We start from the raw sequence: 17,662 nt of genomic DNA on the forward strand, positions 1-17,662 counted from the left end.
ATTCTCCCACCTCAGCCTCCCAAGTAGCTGGGACTACAGCCGTGCATCACCATGCCCAGCTAATTTTTTTTTTTTTTTTGTATTTTTTGTAGAGATGGGGTTTCATCATGTTGCCCAGGCTGGTCTCGAACTCCTGAGCTCAGGCAATTCGCCCACCTCAGCCTCCTAAAGTGCTGGGATTTACAGGCATGAGCCACCACACCCAGCCTATACTTTCAGTTTCTATGAATTTGACTAATTTTGATACCTCATATAAGTGGAATCATATGGTATTTGTCTTTTGGGGATCGCATTATTTCACTTACCATAATATCCACAAGGTTCATCCATGTTGTTGCATGTGATAGTATTTTCTTCCTTTTTATGGCTGCATAAATATTTTATTGTATGTATATACCATACTTTGTTTATCCATTCATGGGTCAATGAACATTTGTGTTGCTTTCACCTCTTGGCTAGTGTAAATTATGCTGCTATGAACATGAGTATGCAAATATCTCTTTGAAACCCTACTTTCCAGACTTTTGGGTACATACCCAGAAGCAGGATTGCTGGACTGTATAGTTGTTCTATTTTTAACTTTGTGAGGAACTGCTATATTTTTTTTCTGCAGTTGCACCATTTTACAATCTCACTGACGGTGCATAAGGGTTCCAGTTTCTCCACATCCTCACCAATACTTGTTATTTTCTTTTTTTTTTTTTTGATAGTAGCTATCTTAATGAATGTGAGGTGATATCTCATTGTGGTTTGATTTGCATTTCTCATTTGTTGCAAAGACTGTCCTTTCCCAATTGATAGGTGTTTATTTCTGTGCTCTCTATTCCATTACATTGGTCTATATGTCTGTTTTTATGCCAGTACCATTTTGTTTCTCCCTGAAAAAACCCTTCTATGGCTCCTCATTGTCCTCAGGGTAAAGTCAAAACTGATCTTGCTACTGCTTATCTCTGTGGCCTCACTGCTCACTTCTCTTGCCTCTCTGCTCCTGTCTCAACTGGGCGCTACAGCTGTACTGAACTTCTTTCAGTTCCACAAATGGAACATGACCCTTTTTACCTTTGGAGCTCTGCACCAGATTTTTTCTTTGCCCAGAACACACCTCTTCATCGCCCTGGCCCAACCAATTCTGCAGGCCCCAGCTTAGAATTCATTTTCTCTGGGAAGCCTTTTCTGATCTTCCAAGATTAGTTTGGTACCCCTCCTATGTGCTCCCATAATACAATAGAATTTATCTTTGATTTCAGCTGACTGTTCATATGTGTAGATTATAAATTCCTTGAGGGCAGGGATTGTTTTATTTCCATTGACATCCTTTGGTTCCTAGCACAGTGCCTGACAAATGGTAGCTGCTTATCATATTTGTTGACTGAATAAATAAATTAACAATCAATGGCATTTCCTGGCTCAAAAACCTTCAGTGATTTCCTCATTGATTAAAGTCTTAGGTGAGATGCAAATATCTGTATTTAAAAATAAATAAATAAAGTTCTACAAATTATTTTGATTCACAGCTAGAGTTTAAAAATGGAATTCAGGATAAACTCAGCCTGATATTCTAGTCCTTTATACCCTACCATAATACTACTTTTCTCCTAGTTCTCCTCTTCTTTAACAAGTACTCTATAATTCAGGCAAACTGGATTTCTTATTGTGTGCTGAACATGGTCTGTGTTTTCCTGCCTCTTTATCCATGTTGTTTCTTCAACCTAGAATATACTCTTTCCCTCTGTCCCATATAAATTATCTTCCCTGGCTGGATGTGGTGGCTCACGCCTGTAATCCCATCTCTTTGGAAGGTCGACGCGGGTGGATCATGAGGTCAGGAGTTTGAGACCAGCCTGGCCAACATGGTGAAACCCCATCTCTACTAAAAACACAAAAATTAGCTAGGTGTGGTGGTGCACACCTTTAATCCCAGCTACTGGGGAGGCTGAGGCAGGAGAATTGCTTGAACCCAGGAGGTGGAGGTTGCAGTGAGCCAAGATCGTGCCACTGCACTCCAGCCTGGGTGACAGAGCAAGACTCCATCTCAAAAAAAAAAAAAAAAAAAAAAAAAAAAAAAAATCATCTTTCCTTCAAGACCTGGCCTCAAAGTCCACTTATTTCCCCATAAAACCTTTCCTGATTATTTTTCTCCGCCGCATCCTCTCTACCCGCCTCCACTGCCACCACTCATTTGATCATAATGTTTCCTTCCATTAATCTTCTCCTATATAGAATTTTTGTACCTTTGTTATTACACATTCTTTCTTTTCTTTTCTTTTATTTATTTATTTAGAGACGGAGTTTCACTTTTGTTGCCCAGGCTGGAGTGCAGTGGTGCAATCTCGGCTCACTGCAACCTCCACCTTCTGGTTTCAAGTGATTCTTCTGCCTCAGCCTCCCGAGTACCTGGAATTACAGGTGCCCGCCACCATGCCCAGCTAATTTTGTTGTAGAGGCAGGGTTTCACAATATTGGCCAGGCTGGTCTCGAACTCTTGACCTCCTGATCCGCCTGCCTCGATCTTCCAAAGTGCTGGGATTACAGGCGTGAGCCACTGCAGTCAGCCCCATTCTTTCATTTATTAAAGCTTTTTTTGCTTTAGCTTCTCTACATAAGTGTACACTCCTAGGGTAGAAGAAACCCAGGCTTTGAGGTCGCAAGGCTTGGATGCAAATCCAGGCTGTACTATTTACTAGCTGAATAATCATAGGCAAGTTATGTAAATTCTCTGGGCCGACCTAGTGGCTCACACCCATAATCCCAGCACTTTGGGAGACCGAGGCAGATGGGTCACTTGAGGTCAGGAGTTTGAGACCAGCCTGACCAACATGGTGAAACCTCATCTCTACTAAAAATACAAAGTTAGCCAGGCATGGTGGCACACACCTGTAATCCAAGCTACTTGGGAGGCTGAGGCAGGAGAATTGCTTGAAGCCAGGAGGTGGAGGTTGCAGTGAGCCAAGAAGGCGCCATTGCACTCCAGCCTGGGCAACAAGAGCAAAACTCCATCTCAAAAAACAAACAAACAACCAGCCAGGTGTGGTGGCTCATGCCTGTAATCTCAGCACTTTGGGAGGCCGAGGTGGGTGGATCACCTGAGGTCAGGAGTTCGAGACCAGCCTGACCACCAATGTGAAACCCCGTCTCTACTAAAAATACAAAAATTAGCTGGGCGTGGTGGCAGGTGCCTGTAGTCCCATATACTCAGGAGGCTGAGACAGGAGAATTGCTTGAACCCAGAGGCAGAGGTTGCAGTGAGCTAAGACTGCATCACTACAGCCCAGCCTGGGCAATAGAGCAAGACTCCATCTCAAAAAACAAACAAACAAACAAACAAAAAAAACAAAAATGAAAAGATGACAAGAATGTTTCAAGATATTATAATAGTCAGGCCAGGTGAGGTGGCTCACACCTGTAATCGCAGCACTTTGGGAGGCCAAGGTGGGTGGATTACCTGAAGTCAGGAATTCAAGACCAGCCTGGCCAATAAAGTGAAAACCATCTCTACTAAATATACAAAAAATTAGCCGGGTGTGGTGGCGGGCGCCTGTAATCCCAGCTACTCGGAAGGCTGAGGCAGGATAATTGCTTGAACCTAGGAGGTAGAGGTTGCAGTGAGCCAAGATCGCACCATTGCACTCCAGCCTGGGCAACAAGAGTGAAACTCCATCTCAAAAAAAAAAAAAAAAAAAAGATATTACAATGGTCAAATGAGGTAACTATGAAAGTGCCCTGCCAGGTGTGGTGGCTCACGCCTGTAATCCCAACACTTTGAGAGGCTGACTGAGGTGGGCAGATCACCTGGGGTCAGGAGTTCGAGCCCAGCCTGGCCAACGTGGTGAAACCTTGTCTCTACTAAAAACACAAAAAATTAGCCAGGCATGGTGGCAGGCACCATCTCAAAAAAAAAAAAAAAAAAAAAAAAAAAAAAAAAAGAAGGAGAATGAGGAACCAAATGATGCCCAGTCTCTAGGTGGATGGCGATGCCGTTTACTGAAATACAGAAAACTTGGTGGGTGCAGCTGGAATACTTCCTTCTTTCAGCTGTGTATGCATTACTTCGGATTTGGTTTTTTTGAACGTAACACTAATCAACATGGTCTCCTCAATGTAGAAGATCAGACTCAGTCTTTTGCCTGAGCCTTTCTTTGTCTGAGTAGACATTATTGAACATTTTATTTTATTTTATTTTATTTATTTTTGAGACAAGGTCTGGCTCTAATGCCCAGGCTGGGGTGCAGTGTTACAATGTTGGCTCACTGCAACCTCTGCCTCCTCAGCTCAAGCCATCCTCCCACCTCAGCCTCCTGAGTAGCTGAGACTATAGGCATGCACCACTATGCCCAGCTAATTTTTGTATTTTTTGTAGAGACAAGGTTTTACCATGTTACCCAGGCTGGTCTCGAACTCGTGAGCTCAAGCAGTCTGCCCACCTTGGCCTTCAGAAGTGCTGGGATTACAGGCATGAGCCTCTGCGCCCAGCCAGCATTATTAAATATTTGTTTTTGCATGATATTTATTGGAAAGTTCCTCTAAAAGCACATTTCTCTTTTATATCTTAAATTACATTTTAATGATTAAATTGGGGGGTGGGGCTTCCAATAAAAGAGGGAACTTAAAACCCACCTCCATTTATTTAAATGCACTTACTTATGCATTTGTTTGTTCAACAATTTCACTGAGTTTTACAAAGGGGCTTACAAAATTGAGCAGGACCTAGTTCCTGCCATAAATGTTATACTACAGTGTGATGTGTGATGAACAATAGTAGAAACATGTGCAGGATGCTAAAGTGGCACCAAGAGTGGGCTCAAACTCCTGGGCTGAAGCAATCCTCCCTCCTCAGCCTCCCAAAGTACTGGGATTACAGGCATGAGCCACTGCGCCCAGCCTAGCACAAAGAATGGGATGAAGTATCAAGGAATGCTTTCCATGAGTTCAGAAGGATGAATAAGTGGCTGGCCGTGGCGGCTCACACCTGTAATCCCAACACTTTGGGAGGCTGAAGCAGGCAGATCACTGGAGGTCAGGAGTTTGAGACCAGCTGGTCAACATGTTGAAACTCCGTCTCTGCTAAAAATACCAAAAATTAGATGGGTGTGGTGGTCCGTGCCTGTAATCCCAGTTACTCAGGAGGCTGATGCAGGAGAATTGCTTAAACCCTGGAGGTGGAGGTTGCAGTGAGCCGGGATCACACCACTGCACTCCAACCTGGGCAACAGAGTGATACTCCATCTCAAAAAATAATAAATAAATAAGGCCCAGTGTGGTGGTTCATGCCCGTAATCCCAGCACTTTGGGAGGTTGAAGCAGGCAGATCAGCTGAGGTCAGGAGTTTGAGACCAGCCTGGCCAACACGGTGAAATCCCGTCTCTACTAAAAATACAAAATTAAGCCGGGTGCGGTGGCTCACGCCTGTAATCCCAGCACTTTGGGAGGCCAAGGTGGGCAGATCATGAGATCAGGAGTTCAAGACCAGCCTGACCAACATGGTGAAACCCCATCTCTACTAAAAATACAAAAATTAGCTGAGTGTGGTGGTGCACCCCTGTAATCTCAGCTACTCAGGAGGCTGAGGCAGGAGAATCGTGTGAACCCAGGAGGCAGAGGTTGCAGTGAGCTGAGATTGTGCCACTGCACTGCAGCCTGGGTGACAGAGTGAGACTCTGTCTCAAAAAAAAAAAAAAAAGAAGCAGCAGCCAGGTGTGGTGGTGCACTCCTGTAATCCTAGCTACTCAGAGAATCACTTGAACCCAAGAGGAGGAGGTTGCAGTGAGCTGAGATCATGCCATTGCAGTACAGCCTGGGTGACAAGAGGGAAACTTTGACTCAAAAAAATAAAATAAAAATGAAAATAAATAAATAAATAAGAAGGATGAATAAGAATTAGCAAAGCCATGAAGGAGGGCATGAAGAAGGGTATTCAGTAAGCATATATGAAGGCCAAGAGTTAAACACTTAAATATTCTGAAATATATTTTGGGTTATTAAGAACATTTTACTCTGTGGCTAGATCTAGGGTTCCCTTTTTCTTTTTGAGTCAGCTCATTACTACCGACTGTTTCAGTTAGGCAAGCCCTGGTGAACCTCCTGGAGTGGTAAGCAAATTCAGTCCTTGGCAGATATACGGATGTACGCTTGTAGTGGCTGTGGATTCTTGAGCTGAGAACAGGAGGCTTCTTTGGAGCACAAGCCTCCCACAGGGCACTCTTGGGATGTCTGTCCTGGAATTACCCAGAGCAGTAACAAAGCTTTCTTTTCTTCTTTAACCCAAGCCAGCAGGATGGGATGTCGGCTAGCCTTTGTGTTTGAAGCCTACCAACAAACATACAGTGGCCAGCACAAAAGCATTGTTGGGCTACAGTGAAAACTAGGTCGGGGCCCAAACCCTTTTTTGCAAAGAGCCCCTCCAAAGAGTAGAGTGCCAACAAGCCACTGATTTGGCTGTTTGACATTGATACTGGTTTATGACAGGTTTCCGACTTACTGATCGAGTCGTTTAAGATGCTGAAATATTTTTCCATTGCTGTCTGAACCTTTCAATTTGGAATCTCTGATATGTCTTTGACTCTTTTTTCCTTATTTCTCATATCTATCACTCAGTTGCTAAAAAGGTTTATATTCTGACTATAGCCAACTTTTTATTGCCCATAAATAGCACTGTTAGTTAGATGTTTGGTCACCTCTCATCTGGCTGTTGCAGTACCCTCCAAACCTGCCTCTAGTTCCTCTCTATCCTGCTACCAGAATGATCTTTCTAAAAGGCAGTTTGGGTCATGTATTAGTTTCTTAGAGCTGCCATAGCAAAGCACTACAGTGTGGGTGACATCGCAGAAACTTATTATCTCAGAGTTCGGAAGACTGGAAGTCCAAAATCAAAGTGTTGGTAGGGCCCTGTTCTCTCTGAAGGCTCTACAGGAAGATCCTTCCTTGCCTTGTAGATGTCTCAGTCCAATTTCTGCCTCTATCTTAACATGACAATTCTCCCTGTATGCCTGTATTTCTTGCCCCTCTTTTTATAAGAATTCCAGTCATATTGGATTAAGGGCCTGCCCTACTCCGATATGACCTCATCTTAACTTGATTACATCAGCAAAGACCCTATTTCCAAATAAGGTCACATTTATAGTTACCAGGGTTTAGGACTTGCATGTATCTTTTGGGGGGATATAATTCAACCCTCATTAGATCATATTATACCTTTACCTATAAACCTTCAGTGGCCCATGTGGTTTGCTGAATTAACTGTAGATGCTTCGTCTTGGTATTCCAGAACTTCTGCACTAATAACAAATATAATAATAATAGAAATAGTCATAACTGACATATTGAGGACTTTCCTTGACATTATTCTTAGCATTTTACGTGTATCAACTTACTGAATCTTCACAGCAACTCTGTGGGTTAGGCACTATTATTATTCCCATTTTATAGATGTATATTAAACAAACTGAGTAACCAACTCAGGGCTCTGCAACTATTATAGTCTGAGATGAGATTCAATCCTAGCCAGTCTAACTGCAGTCCCCACTATATTATACTGCCCATCTTAACTTTGTAGCTTCATCCTTTCTCCCCTACTTATACAGAAAAAAAAAAGAATAATTACTAATCTCTGTGCTTTGTTATCTTTGTGTTCCTTTTGCATAGACTATCTTTCTTATCCCCAACCCTGCCTATGGGTAACCATGAAATGGAATTAAATCTTCAACAATGAGTGAATATTAGCCAGGCCTAGGTGGGGAAAGGGGAAGGATATTACAGGTAAAGGGACCAGCAATGTGTACAAATGTGCAGGTGAGCAGGAGTCAGACTTTTGTAAGCAGGAGTGAAAGGCTTTGTGTGCCTTTCTGAGGATTGTGGGTTTTATCCTACAAGTAATAGAGTGTCACTGAATAATTTTAACAAGAGAGTGGCTTCAGGTTGGCATTTCAGAAAGACTGACTTTGCTATATTGTGAACAATGGATTGGAATGAGGGCTAAATCTTTTCAAGATGCAAAAGCAGGCAAGAAAACAGGTTAGAAAGCTAACAGAATAACCTAAGGGAGGGGTGAGAATGGTAAGTTATTGATAGTGGGTTCTACCTGTTGTAAAAAATGAAAATAAAATTTAAAAAGATACTGTTAATTGGGAGAATGAGTTGTGCACTGTGAGCTAAACACCATACTAGACTGACTTTGTATTTATACCTTATCTCTTCAGTTACTCCTTGCCTTTGAACAAACACCAAATCTTCTTGATTCTACCTCTAATGTCTCTTAGATATTAACCTCCTTTCCATTCTTGCTGCCATTGTCTTATTCAGGCCTTGGTTATTCTAACTCTTCTCCCAGCCTCAGTTTCTGACCTTTTCATACAATTTTTATACTACCATTAGAATGATATTTCTATGTAGCATATCTGATCATGTTATTCTCCTGTGTGGAAAAAAAAGTGTTAGTTGATTGTATGGCATCTCTACTAGACCATCTAGGCTAGACTAGTCTCTGTGGGCAGAGACTGGCCCCATTTATCTTTGTGTTTCACATTGTAGGTTTTCAGTGTTTGGGTAAGTGAATAGAAGGATGGATGAATCTTTCTCAGTACCATGTTGCTAATTAGATGGTAGCAAATTATCTCTGCTAGTTGGATGGCAGCACAGTTATCTTCCTTGGGTAAGTGCCCTAACTCCTGGCCAGTTGGGTAGATTTTTCAAAAGGGAATAATAATTCTTACAGTTGGTATTTTCTCCAGACCTTCTCTGAATACCTTTGAGCCACTGTTCAGAGATAAGCTTATTTGGTTGCAGGTATCAGTACATTGATAATTCAGAATTTTTTAAAGCTACTATTTTGTCTTATGTTCTGAATAGTTATGACTGGTTGAGACTACTGTAGCTGACTAGAATAAGCAAGAATTGGAAACTGGAGTCCTGGGTGCATTTACCTCAGAGAGAGGTACATATTCCCTAGAGCCAGTCCAGAATATTCTCTGTATGGATGTGTTTATGTGCTTGTCTGTGCCTGAATTGGTACCTACCAGACCCTATAGGGAATATGTGGGAAGAACCTATACTCTTTAGCCTAGGCAGTTGTCTTAGTCCATTTGTGCTGCTATAAGAATATATCATAGACTGGGTAGCTTATAAACAACAGAAGCTTATTTCTCACACTTCTGGAGTCTGGGCAATCTAAGATCTAGGCACAGGCAGATTCAGTGTTTGGTGAGGGCCTACTTCATGGTTCATAGATACCTGTCTTTTTGCTATGTCCTTACATAGTGGAAGGGACTAAAGAACTATGGGGATGCTTGTACACACACACACTCTCTCTATCGTGGTAAAATACATATAACATATAATTTATCATCTTTTTTTTGAGAGGGGGGTCTTGCTATGTTGCCCAGGCTGGTGTTGAGCTCCTGGCCTCAAGCGATCCTCCCACATCAGCTTCTCAAAGTGCTGGGATTACAGACGAGAGCCACTGTGCCTGGCCAAGAGACAAGTTCTTACTCTCATATGGAAGTGGCAGTAGGGGAAGGAGTGCTCAATAAATGTTTGTAGAAATAACCTGAATTGATATTCCTGAGTGGAGAACTGAATGTCCACTTCTCTGTGCCTTTGGTGATATTAAAAAGATGTTGGCATATGATTTCTTGCATTTTAGTAATAAAGGTTTATTTACATAATATAGTTGAATTACCAATACACTTTTAAAAGTTACTGAGTGCCTTCTAGGAAAAGGCTGTGTATATGTAATGAAATCCAAGTATCAAACACAAATGAAATGCAAGAAACTCTGTTATTTTATTAGACCATGAGGAAGTGAGGCAGGTTTTGGTATAGTTAAAATTGGTATAGAAAAAGGTAACAGCCACTGAGAGGTATTGAAGTACCTGTAACACATTTTATTGGCTGTATTATAGTTTCTAACTTAAAAGCTTAAAATAACAATTAAAAATGTTAAAACTTCTGTAATAATTAACTGTATTACCAATGCCTTGGGTTGTTTTATAGGGCTGACCGAGGGAGTGGTCTAGCTGAAAATGAAAGCAAAACAGCTGTTATCCCTGTCTGGGAAAGCTGAACATGCTAATACAGTTGCTCTTGTCTCTGCTTCCTGCAGAGGGATTTGTTTAGAAGCCACAGCAGCTGAGTCTGCACTGCGAGTTGCTTATGGAGAAGTGAACATTCCAGCTAATGGGCACAGAGACTGTGTAGAAATCTTCTGGCTGGGTGCGGTGGCTCATGCCTGTAATCCTAGCACTTTGGGAGGCTGAGGTGGGTGGATCACCTGAGGTCACGAGTTCGAGACCAGCCTGGCCAACATGGGAAAACTCTGTCTCTACTAAAAAAAATACAAAAATTAGCTGGGCCTGGTGACACGAGCCTGTAATCCCAGCTACTTGGGAAGCTGAGACTGGAGAATCACTTGAACCTGGAAGGCATGGGTTGCAGTGAGCTGAGATGGCGCCACTGAACTCCAGCCTGAGTGACAGAGTGAGACTCCATATCAAAAAAAAAAAAAAAAAAAAAAAAAAAGAAGTCTTCCTTGTTGGCAGATCTTAAATTTCCTTTTCTCATACATGTAAAGGTCTTGAAACATTGAGAAGTGGTTTCTGAGGGCCTAAAGGCTTATCAGCCCAACTAATTTATTCACCAAAGGCAGGCAAGAGAAATGGGTTATAAAAGCAAATTCCATTTGTTTTTCCTCCCTGATCTTTGGTTTGTGCTTTTTCCATCTTGCCTGGAAAAGCCAGAATCTATTAGCCAAGTGTGATTCCTCATCCTTTGTCACCTTTTCCTGTGCTCTCCACCCTCTGGCTTTGCATATGGATTTCCAGGGCCTTCAAAGACATTGCTGAACAGAGTAAACAAGTGTTTCCCAGAGCCAAGAGTCCTGGCCTCACCTGGCCTATAGAGAGTGCACATACAGTCTTTTCATTATAGTGTCTTCTTCCTGGCACTCAGTTGGGAAACCTGAGTGGCTCCTGAAGACAGGCCCGACATATCACACTGTCATCATGCTAAAGAAGTGAACCACTGCCTACCTTTTGACTTTCAGAGCTAAAGAAACCTGCTTGCATGATGAGACGTCAGCTTCATTGCCCACTTATAACTTGAAGTTCACAAGCTCAGTTTCTTTTCAGCAAATGGGCACCTCAAATGTGAACCTTAGGCAGATTCAACTAGAATGAAGAGAGCAAGGCGCTGTGCTTATGCCGTCATTATGCCTTATTTTAAGATTTTCAAAGATGGATTATCAAGCAGGATGAAGCAGATCAACAAGTTTCCCTTTTGAGAAGTTAGAAGATTTATTTTTAGTCATTCTTTCTGCCTTGCCAAAACCCATCGACGCTTCCAAGGATCTGAAGTGCTGCATGGTGCTGCCCCCAACTGGTTCTTTTTGGTGCATGACATTTAAATTTTTTTTGAAGCACTTTCACGTTTTATTTTATTATTATTTTTTGTTGCCCAGGCTGGAGTGCAGTAATATGATCTCTGCTCACTGCAACCTCTGCCTCCCAGGTTCAAGCGATTCTCATGCCTCGGCCTCCTGAGTAGCTGGGATCACAGTCATCTGCCACCATGCCCACCTTATTTTTGTATCTTTAGTAGAGACGGGGTTTTACCATGTTGGCCAGGCTGGCCTCGAACTCCTAGCCTCAGGCGATCCACCTGCCTCGGCCTCCTAAAGTGGTAGGAATACAGGTGTGAGCCATCTCGCCTGGCCAACTTTCACATATTTTTTTTCGAGACAAGATCTCACTCTGTTGCCTAGGCTGGAGTGCAGTGGCTCAATCTCGCTTCACTGCAGCCTCCACTTCTGGGTTCAAGTGATTCTCCTGCCTCAGCCTCCCAAGTAGCTGGGATTACAGGCACCCACCACCAAGCCTGGCTAATTTTTGTATTTTTAGTAGAGATGGGGTTTCACTATGTTGGCCAGGCTAGTCTTGAACTCCTGACCTTAGATGATCTGCCCGCCTTGGCCTCCCAAAGTGCTGGAATTACAGGCATGAGACTTTCACGTATTTTATTAGATTCTCATAACACTGCAAATTAGGTGAATCAGGGATTATCATACCTACTTATAGTTGAGAAAAGTGAAAGATGGATAGCCTTATTAGTTATTTGTCCAAGTTAAATGGCTATTAGGAGGCTGGATTGGGCTAGAATTCAGATATTTCTCCTCTTATCCCATTAAGTTCCCTAGTCCTTTGTAAATTCAATAGTACCCCAAAATATGTATTAAGATACAAATTTTAGGCTCAGAGGAATTTCTGTCTTTTTCTCCCTTGGGAGGAGGAGGGAAATAATATATCATATAAGGTTTGAGTAAATTCATTTTTGAGCTCCTGTGCTGAATGAGGCTCTCTGACTCAGATGCTGTGGTCTCTAACTCTCCAGTGCAATGTAGTGGTAAAGAGTATAGACTTGAGCCAGACTGCAGAGTCTGCCAGTCTCTGCCACTTAATAATTGGATAATCTTAAGCAAGTTGCTTAATTTCTAAATGCCTTCTCTAAAATAGGAGTAATAGTATATAGTCCTTTTGTAGTCCATAGCATGATTATTGGATTTTCATGTGCATGTATGAGGTTTATTACCCTCAAACCTTATTAATGTCTGCATGTTGCCTGTCTGACATGAAAAAAAAAAAAAAAAAAGGAAAAAAGTAACAGTATACCTACAGGGTTATTGTGCAGATTAAATGAGATAATATATGCAAAACTCTCAGAACAGTGCCTCAAACAATTTAAGTACTATATAAATAACAGCTGCTATTATTATCTATAAATAAATATACTGGGTCTCGCTCTGTTGCCCAAGCTGGAATCTAGTGGCACAATCATGGCTCACTACAGCCTTGACCTCCTGAGGTTCAAGTGACCATCACAACCTCAACCTTGTGAGTAGCTGGGACTATAGGCACACACCACCACACCCAGCTATTTTTTTTTTTTTTTTTTTTTTTTTTGAGATGGAATTTCACTCTTGTTGCCCAGGCTGGAATGCAATGGTGCGATCTCAGCTCACTGCAACCTCCGTCTCCCGTGTTCAAGCAATTCTCCTGTCTCAGCCTCCTGAGTGGCTGGGATTACACACACCTGCTACCATGCCCAGCTAATTTTTTTGTATTTTTAGTAGAGACAGAGTTTCACCATGTTGGCCAGGCTGGTCTTGAACTCCTGATGTCAGGTGATCTGCCTGCCTCGGCCTCCCAAAGTGCTAGGATTACAGGCATGAGCCACCGCACCTGGCTGTCCTTCTGAACGTTTCGAATGTTTTCCTATTGACATTCTTGCCTGTTCCTTGGGATTCTGTTAATTTCCCATCTTACATGTTAAACCCTGGGCATGTATGACCTTGGAATGCAAGACTGCTTCAGCTCAATGTTTTTGCCTCCTAAATATTAAGTCTCTCACTTAGACTTTGTTCTTAAACTTCAAACTGACTGTATTTAGATCATTTCCACCTTGGTTGTCCAATAAGCATCTGCAACTTTAATAATTTAACTTCTCCCAGCTGAACTCACTATCTTTTTTTTTTTTTTTTTAAAGACAAGGTCTCACTCTGTCACCCAGGCTGGAGTGCATTGGCATGATCTTAGCTCACTGCAGCCTCAACCTCCCAGGCTCAAGTGATCTTCCCATGTAGCTAGGACTAAGGTGTGCACCATCACGTCCAGCTAATTCTGTTTATTTATTTATTTTGAAGTGGAGTCTCGCTCTGTCGCCCAGGCTGGAGTGCAGTAGCGCAATCTTGGCTCACCGCAAGCTCCGCCTCCCAGGTTCATGCCATTCTCCTGCCTCAGCCTCCGGAGTAGCTGGGACTACAGGCACCCGCCACCAAGCTTGGCTAATTTTTTGTATTTTTAGTAGAGACAGACTTTCACTGTGTTAGCCAGGATGGTCTCATCACTGTGTTAGCCAGGATGACCTCGTGATCCGCCCGCCTCATCCTCCCAAAGTGCTGGGATTACAGGCGTGAGCCACCACGCCCAGCCAATTCTGTTTATTTTTTATAGAGACTAAGTCTCTCTCACTATGCTGTTCAGGCTGGTCTGAACTCCTGAGCTCAAGCAATCCTCCTACCTCTCAAAGTTCTAGGATTATAGGCATGAGTCACCATACCTGGCCTGAACTCACTGTCTTTTAACATTGCCTCATCTTCTAAACACCTACTCCTCTCCTTACTCTCTTGGGTATTTAATAATGACATCCAGGGACCAATAGCCTATTGCTCTCATTCTCGAATCCAGGTAATTATCAATTTTTCTTTCAACTCTGCCATCTAAATACATTTTGAATCTTGCTTTCATTCCAATGCCTCTACTATTGCCATGATTCAGATGCCCTGCTCTCACCAGGATTATTGCAGTAATCTCCTATTTCCCTTTCTCTGTATTTTTCACTCTAATCCATCTATCATACCATTGCTAAAATAATATTTTCTTTAAAAAGCAAATATAACCATGTGGCTCTCCTGCTTAAAATGCTTCTTTTGTTTCCTATAGACAGGATAAAGTTCACATATCTTAGCAGAACATATCAGCCTCACTTCCTGACTCATCTATAAATGCACTCTGGCCATATCGAAGTAAATTAAGTTCCTGAATGCATCATGCACTTAACCTGTAACTTTGCATATGCTGCTCCCTCTGTGTCCCTCTTTCCTGCTACTCCAGGTCATCCTTTCTGACTCCTTATTTCCTCTCTGCATCTTCCTCTGAAATGCCTTCACAGTTTAGCTTTATCTTTGGTACTGCATGGTGTTGTCCTACCTGCACATAACTATATTTTAATAGTTATTATATGATATTGTTTGTCTATGTCCCTTAATTGATTGTGGTCTCCTTAAAGGAAAGTGTCATTGTGTGCAGCACCTACCATAGTGCTTGGAGGCAGAATAAGCCCTCAATAACTTTAAAAAAAAAAAAAGTCTCTCTCTTCTAGGTGTTTACTCTCTAATGGTTTCACTACTAGCCTAAACATTTCTGATAAATGGTAGCTGGGTTTTCCTTCTGTTTTGCAGTATATCAACTCCGGGAACCTGGAACAGTTGCTAGACAGTAACCTGCATTTGCCTTGGACTGTGAGGGTAAAACTGGCCTATGACATAGCAGTGGGCCTCAGCTACCTTCACTTCAAAGGCATTTTTCATCGGGACCTCACATCTAAGGTATGAAGGCTTTACTTTCACAACTCATTGAGAGATACCACCCTTCTCTTTTGCCAAGAAAGCTGTCAGATTTAACATTTAATCACAGAGGACATAATTCGTTACATTTTATAGTTAGTCCTTAGAAAGCCTACATCTTTTCCTTCTGTTTTTGAGATAGTGTCTCACTCTATTGCCCAGGCTGGAGTGCTTCTGCCTCCTGGGTTCAGTGATTCTCGTGCCTCAGCCTCCTGAGTAGCTGGGACTAGAAGTGCACATTACCACACTTGGCTAATTTTTAGTAGAGGAAGAATTTTGCATTATTGGCCAGGCTGGTCTTGAACTCCTGGCTGCAAACAATCCACTGCGTTGGCCTCCCAAAGTACTGGGATTACAGGCGTGAGTCACTGTGCCCCACCATAAGCCTATATTTTCTTACAGAAGGTTCCTTTCAGTGCTGAGTGAGCCAACACATATACTTTTTTTTTTTTTTTTTTTTTTGAGACAGGGTCTCACCCTGTCACTCAGGCTGGAGTGCAGTGGCATGATCTTGGCTCACTGCAGCCTCCACCCCATGGGCTCAAGCAATCCTCCTACCTTAGTCTTCTGAATAGCTGGGACCACAGGCGTGCACCACCATGCCTAGCTGTATTTTTTGGTTTTTTGGGCTTTTTTTTTTCTGCTCTTATTGCCCACGCTGGAGTGCAATGGAGTGATCTTGGCTCACTGCAGCCTCCACCTCCTGGGTTCAAGCAATTATCCTGCCTCAGCCTCCTGAGTAGCTGGGATTACAGATGCCCGCCATCACCCCTAGCTAATTTTTTGTATTTTTAATAAAGATGGGGTTTCGGCCGGGCGCGGTGGCTCAAGCCTGTAATCCCAGCACTTTGGGAGGCTGAGACGGGCGGATCACGAGGTCAGGAGATCAAGACCATCCTGGCTAACCCGGTGAAACCCCGTCTCTACTAAAAAAATACAAAAATCTAGCCGGGCGAGGTGGCGGGCGCCTGTAGTCCCAGCTACTCGGGAGTCTTGAGGCAGAAGAATGGCGTAAACCCAGGAGGCGGAGCTTGCAGTGAGCTGAGATCCGGCCACTGCACTCCAGCCTGGGCGACAGAGCGAGACTCCGCCTCAAAAAAATAAATAAATAAATAAATAAAATAAAAATAAAAAATAAAGATGGGGTTTCACCATGTTGACCAGGCTGGTCTCAAACTCCTGACCTCAGGTGATCCATGTGCCTTGGCCTCTCAAAGTGCTGGAATTACAAGCGTGAGCCACCGTACCCAGCCTTTTTTTGTATTTTTTAATAGAGATGGAGTCTTGCCATGCTGCCCAGACTGGTCTCAAACTCGTGAGCTCAAGCAGTCCACCTGCCTCAGCCTCCTAAGGTGCTGGGATTACATGCGTGCACTGTGCCCAGCCAACGCATACATCTTGAGAGCCTTCATGTTTAACTTCAATCTCCTGAATATGTGTAACAAGAGCAAATGACATGAGAAAGGTTAATAAATTCTTGCCTTATAGGAGTGACAGCAGTCAAGGCAGTATAGGGGCCTATCAGTTTTCTTTCCCGTGGCCCCCAGGATGTAGTTCTTAGCTAAGAGCAGGAGTTCAGTGATTTTTAGTCACTTGAATGCAGGTTTTTAGGGCCATAATGTACTGACCCATTTTCTGCCTGTGTGATTGAGTTTCTGCTGCCCTGCCAGTTCCTCTTTGGCATCAGCTGATCTCTGTAGCACTCTTGCTGTCCAAATTGCTGTGTGACCAGGTTAGAAAAAGAGTCTCTTTCAGAGGAAGTTGGCCATGCCACAAAACAGGCACCTCGTAGCCAAATGGCCTAAGATACCATCATGACAAGGTTTATATAAATAATACTGTTTGATTATTGATGGGGGAGCTATAAGGCGATCTAACATATCTAATATGACTTCTGCCCAAGAACTGAATTAAAGTCTGCTAGGGAGGTGTATGAGAGTTTTGTACTTGCCTAAGAATAGCTGTCACTTCATTCCCCACCCTCAATACCTACATGTACACATATTCACACATGCATGCACATACTTCTCCTCCTTCTGCCCTAGATGAAGGAGAGGGGAGCCTGTCTTAAGAAAAAGCTTGAAAGGGAACAGAAGTAGCAGTACTCTGAGTCAATAAAGCCTAAAGCAGTAGGTACCTGGATCCCTCACATGGAATGGTTTGGGTGTGTGGCAGAGTCATTTGTAGTCAGCTGCACTGTTCCTGAAGGAGCACAAGACTGGCAAGTAGAAACTGGGAACCAGCTGAGGCCTAGTTATAAGGAGCCCTTTATCTACTTTACTGTCTGTAAGAACTGGACAGTTAGGCAGTTGGGACCTGAAAGGTGATATCTTATCTCTTCATTAGCCATTTCTTCTCCCCCAGAATGTTTTGGAAAACCAAAACTAAGAAAAGTGCAGGCCGGGCGTGGTGGCTCACGCCTGTAATCCCAGCACTTTGGGAGGCCGAGGTGGGCAGATCACCGGAGGTCAGGAGTTCAAGACCAGCCTGGCCAAC

At 43.0% G+C, this 17,662-nt stretch overlaps 1 protein-coding gene and 1 non-coding gene across 4 annotated transcripts in view; both read left to right on the plus strand.

Moving 5' to 3' along the window:
* TESK2 (testis associated actin remodelling kinase 2) overlaps positions 1-17,662 on the plus strand; it is a 150,433-nt gene that overhangs the window by 122,593 nt on the left and 10,178 nt on the right. For 2 of the 3 annotated variants that reach the window (XM_007978965.3, XM_037998779.2), the window contains exon 5: positions 15,002-15,148. The exons of the other annotated variant lie outside the window; for it this stretch is intronic. In XM_007978965.3, the coding sequence (XP_007977156.1) occupies positions 15,002-15,148 (147 nt within the window). The remainder of the gene's footprint in view (positions 1-15,001; positions 15,149-17,662) is intronic. 3 annotated transcript variants of the gene reach the window in all.
* LOC119626508 (small nucleolar RNA U13) lies at positions 12,513-12,613 on the plus strand. The gene has a single exon (XR_005242681.1). It is a non-coding gene; the product is annotated as a small nucleolar RNA U13 (small nucleolar RNA).

This window comes from Chlorocebus sabaeus, chromosome 20, assembly GCF_047675955.1.
Source record: "Chlorocebus sabaeus isolate Y175 chromosome 20, mChlSab1.0.hap1, whole genome shotgun sequence".
Classification (NCBI taxonomy): Eukaryota; Metazoa; Chordata; class Mammalia; order Primates; family Cercopithecidae; genus Chlorocebus; species Chlorocebus sabaeus.